Consider the following 4,452-nt stretch of genomic DNA (forward strand, 5'->3'; position numbering starts at 1 on the left):
AAGGCAGCCAGGGGCTTTTGCTGGAGATAGGGAGAGAGTGGGTCTGGATTCTCTTCCCGCTGGTCCATTTGCAGTCTCTGCCGAGGCCTTGCTCAGCAGCTATAGACACTAGGCAGGCGCAGGTTCAAGGTGCTTGCTCCCCAACCCTGGAGCAGGCACGTCTGGGACCTGGGCCAATCCCGGGGCCTCTGGACACCGGCAAGCGGCAAAGTAGCATGCTCTCATCCCATGAGGCTCCCCCGAGGGACGAGCTGGGAGAGGTCGTGCGTCAGCTTCGACCTGGCATCTCGTCTGAAGAGTATGCTGCCGAGACCCGGGGAGCCCCGCAGGGTGGGGGCGGGGGGGGTCGCTCCCCTCCCCCACGGGGGCCGAACTGGTCTGCTTCATGCGTGCTCTAGAGGCTGACATGCTCTCGAGGGGAAGGAGGAGGTGAGGCGGGGGCGGTGGGAGCATCTTCTCCCTGCCCCCAGCCCCAGCCCCTGGTCCCCTTGCAGTCACAAGGCCAAGGTCAAGCACGACTCAGAGAGATGTGGAAAGACTACCGACCGGCCATCTGCTTCTCCTTACTCCTTCTCTTTTTCTCCAGTCTCCGCAGCCGCTTCTCCTCCCGCCGCCGGGCCTCCTCCTCTTCCTGGTGCTGCCGACACTTGTGGAAATTCTCCACCACCACGCCCACAAACATGTTCAGGACAAAGAAGGCCACAATGAGCAGGAACGAGATGAAGTATAGCAGCATCCAGGGGTTGTGGTTCATGATGGGCTGGTGGGGATCAGGAAGGACAGGCGGAGGCATCAGCCCGAGGACGCATCGGACCTGTCTCGGGGGCCGCCCCGGCCGCCCCATAGCCCGGGTTCCTTTACACACGCTCTGCAAACTCGGTTGGCTACAGGGCCCCCAGCAGGTGCTAAGTATGCACGGGAGGGGTGGGGACTGTGGCAAAGTGGAGGGTAGATCTTCTGGCCCAGAGAGGCGGCTGCGTCTTTGTTCCAGGTAACTCCTGCCCTGATGGAAAGCAAGCCCTTTGTTCCCAGGTGCGGCTCTGGATTTCCACACGAAATCCACCGGCGCTTAAATGTTTGCCGTGGAAACATGTTGCAATCCAATACAACACGCCCGGATATGGCCCTCGGGCTACCAGTCACAGCCTCTGCTAACGGGGGGATGCCTCTTGGATGGTGTTTTGCCAATCAGCCTTGCTCTCTTTCTGGCCCGTGCCTGCATCCCATCAGGCCTTGGGTGAGTGGCCCGAGCCCAAAGATGGATCCTGCCCACCTCGGCCCTACCTGTTGGTCCACGCCCACGGCATCCAGCCCGTCGTACATGATGTCCACCCAGCCGTCCTTGGAGGCCAGCACGAACAAGGACATCAGGGCCTTGGGGGAGGGGAGGAGGAGAAACCATCTGAAACCCAGGACGTGTGGCCAAACCACACATGCCCTGCGTCCCTAAAGCACCTCCTGGCAGCGGCTCAGGGGACCCTAGCCTTTCCGAGGTCAGGCCCGAGTCACACTCTGGGCCCTAGGAGAGCTCTCTGTCCCGGGGCTCCACGACTGGCGTGAAGCCAGAGAAGCCATGGGGCCTCTGACCTTAGCCAGGTGGAGCAGGAGACACCAGAGCCCTGGAAAATCCAGCAGGCCCAACCAGGCTGGGTCTGGGAAGCAAACCAGCAAAACGGAGTGAGCTATTTCATTTTCTACGTTTCTCCACTTCTGCGAATGCGGAGTAAGAAACGGCATTATCTCGAGAAGATAAATCCGCCTGGTACCAGGCTAAGCAGACACACACATCGTTTCGTCGCTCCCTTAACCACAACGCTCCGAGGAAACACCTTTACGACCCATTTACCAGTGGATGGAGCCGAGGCCCCGGCGAGTCAGTTGCCCTGCGTGCGTCACTACGCATGTACCCGTGTCCCCTCCAGCCTCCTGCTGCCGCCCGCACCCCCACCTCCACCCCGGAGCATGGAGCTCACCTGGCCGAGGTTGTCAAAGTTGTACTTGTGCCGGACCCACCGGTAACTGGCCTCGGCGCAGTCAGACTTGTTGGTGATGTTCCTGGTATCCTCGCCCTGGCACACGAAGAACTTCCCTTTGAAGAGCTGGACACAGACACCCCCAGACACAGAGCCAAGTGAGCTGTGGCCACAGGAAGCCCTGAACTCACCAGCCCCTCCTCCTGCACACAAGCTCTGGCGCCCAAGGGCTTTGGGATCACTCCAAGCAAGGACAGGGAGTGTCCGAGTCAGGGAGACACTGACAGGAACCTCCCCTGCCCTGGGCACCCCTTTCTCTGGGCTCCTGGGAGCAGAGGCCCTGGAGCAGGAGAAAAGGTCATCGGGGCAGGTGCTGGGGAAGGATGGAGGGAGGGGGATAGTTCTTTGTTTTCTGCAAAGGGAGAAGCCAGTGGTTTTCCACGTGGTGTTCGTGGGCCAGCAAACATCAGCAGCGTCTGGGATCACGCTAGGAATGCGAACTCTCAGGGCCCCCCCAGACCCACTGAATCAGATACTCAGGGGCCGGGGTTAAAGGCAGGGGGCAGGCTAGGTATTATAGACTCCACTTTACAGATGAGGAAAACTGAGGCCCCAAGAAGTACATTCACTCACTAAGGTTGTATGTAGGGGGCAGAAAGGGGGCTTGAACGCAGGTATTCCTGACTGGAGAGCTCACCCTCACTCTAGAACACACCGGGCTACGACTGTGGGTAGGCAAGGGATGGGAGGGGTCAGGAGGACCAGGGGCCCTGGGCAAGCCGTTCAGGATGGACTCGCGCCCAGGACGGGGCTCACGATGGTGCTCCCTGTTCATCCAAGCCGGCCGGAGGCGAGGGAAGGGGACGGGGCAGCACACAGCTTTGGCAAATGTACCCCACCCCGGTCCCTGTGGCTAGAGAATTTTATGAAACCAGGAACAGCCCTCTTCCCAGGGTAATGGGGACACTCCAGGAAGCCAAAGGACGAGAATGGGAAGGACGGGAGCCACCCAGGAGTTCCCCCAACCCACCGCCGCTGCCCCGACAGCCAGCTGTCTACTTTGAAGCTGAAATAGCTGGAGCCGGAGGGTTCTGGAAGACCGGGGATGCAGGGGCTCCCCAGCTCCCGGGGGTGCCCGCTGAAGCCTTCAGGCAGCTCCTGATCTTTTTTCCTCCAAAGCCAGTTTCCTCCCCGGGCCAGAGGCCAAGTTCCTCCCCCTCCAGCAGCCCCCACTTCCTGCCTTGTCTGGGTCTGCACCCTCCTGCCTGCCGGCTCACCGCCGCTAACCTGGCCCAGCTGTCTGGGCCTTGGATCCCCAGGCCTGGCCTGCAGCCCACTCAGCTCAAGCGGGGCAGGAGGGGAAGGGAGGGGATCCCGGAGCAGACCGGGGCCAGGATGGCGGGCGGCAGCGCTCAGGAGAGCAGCATGTTAGGGGGGCAGCGGCAGCCGTCTGCAGCGGCCCCACAGGTCAGTCCCCTCTCTGAGGCCCTCTTCCCCTTTGGGGACCTCTTCTAGGCTCCTCGTTTGCTGCAAAACGCCCAGGAGGCAGAGGGGCCTGAGGCCTAGGGCCTCGAGGGAAGCGTCCCTGTTTTTTCCTTTCTGGAATAAAGACAACAGCGGCTACAGCTCGAGTCTCAGCATCCAAGGCCAATAGGAAGGCTGCTCCTCAGGTTCCCACCGACACCTGGCCCCCAGGCTGCCACAAACCTGCACCCCCAGGATGCCAAAAATGATGAAGAAGGCACAACAGATGACCACGATGTTGCCGATGGGCTTCAGTGAGGACATCAGCGTTTCCACGACCAGCTTCAGCCCCTGGGCCCGGCTAATGACCCTGGGGAGGGAGGGTGGGCAATAAGAGGGGTTCCCTCAGCGAGGACGCTCCCTTGTCCCTTGCCTGCTGCTCCCCCGCCCCCACCCCCATCCTGGCCTCTGGCTTTCTGGGCAGTTCTCGTCTCCCAAGATCCCCGCCATGGGGACTCCCACCTCTAATCTCTCAAAACAGGATGCAGACACCCCCCCCCCATCTTCCCATCTACTCCCAGGTCTCAAGGTATCCCCTGATGGAGCTGAGAAGGGAAGGGGACTCAACTCAAGGGAGGTGTTACCCAGGGATGCAGTGTGTTGTGGGGACAGGGAGGTCAACTTACAGGGAGCATGAAGGGTGCAGGCAAGGAGGGGAAGAGGGGGTAGGTGGATTATTACAGCCGGGGAGGCATCACTAGTCTGTCAGTGTTGTCCCCATCCATGGAATGTTCTGACGGTGGGGGATGGAGGGTGATTGTGGGAGGGTTCCCCGAGAAAGCAGATGCTCTCCTAGAGGCGTTACCCGGTGGGTGGTCCCTGAGAGGCGTGTGAGGGTGGGGAATGGAGTCTGTAACCAGGGAGGATGACCGACCCTGAAGGTACCACTCGAGGGACAGCTTCAGCTGAAGGATATGGGGGGGCCCCTGCCTGTGACCTCTTACACTGTGCCCTG

The 4,452-nt window shown here is 60.9% G+C and overlaps 1 protein-coding gene across 1 annotated transcript in view; it reads right to left on the reverse strand.

Annotated features, from left to right (window-relative positions):
* The window catches only part of CACNA1G (calcium voltage-gated channel subunit alpha1 G), a 68,298-nt gene that overhangs the window by 18,196 nt on the left and 45,650 nt on the right, over positions 1-4,452 (reverse strand). Inside the window, 3 exon segments of the mRNA XM_077776909.1 lie at positions 568-760; positions 1,285-1,374; positions 1,974-2,099. Coding sequence (XP_077633035.1) covers positions 568-760; positions 1,285-1,374; positions 1,974-2,099 — 409 coding nt within the window.

Source organism: Crocuta crocuta, unplaced genomic scaffold (assembly GCF_008692635.1).
Source record: "Crocuta crocuta isolate KB4526 unplaced genomic scaffold, BGI_CrCroc_1.0 scaffold352, whole genome shotgun sequence".
NCBI lineage: Eukaryota > Metazoa > Chordata > Mammalia > Carnivora > Hyaenidae > Crocuta > Crocuta crocuta.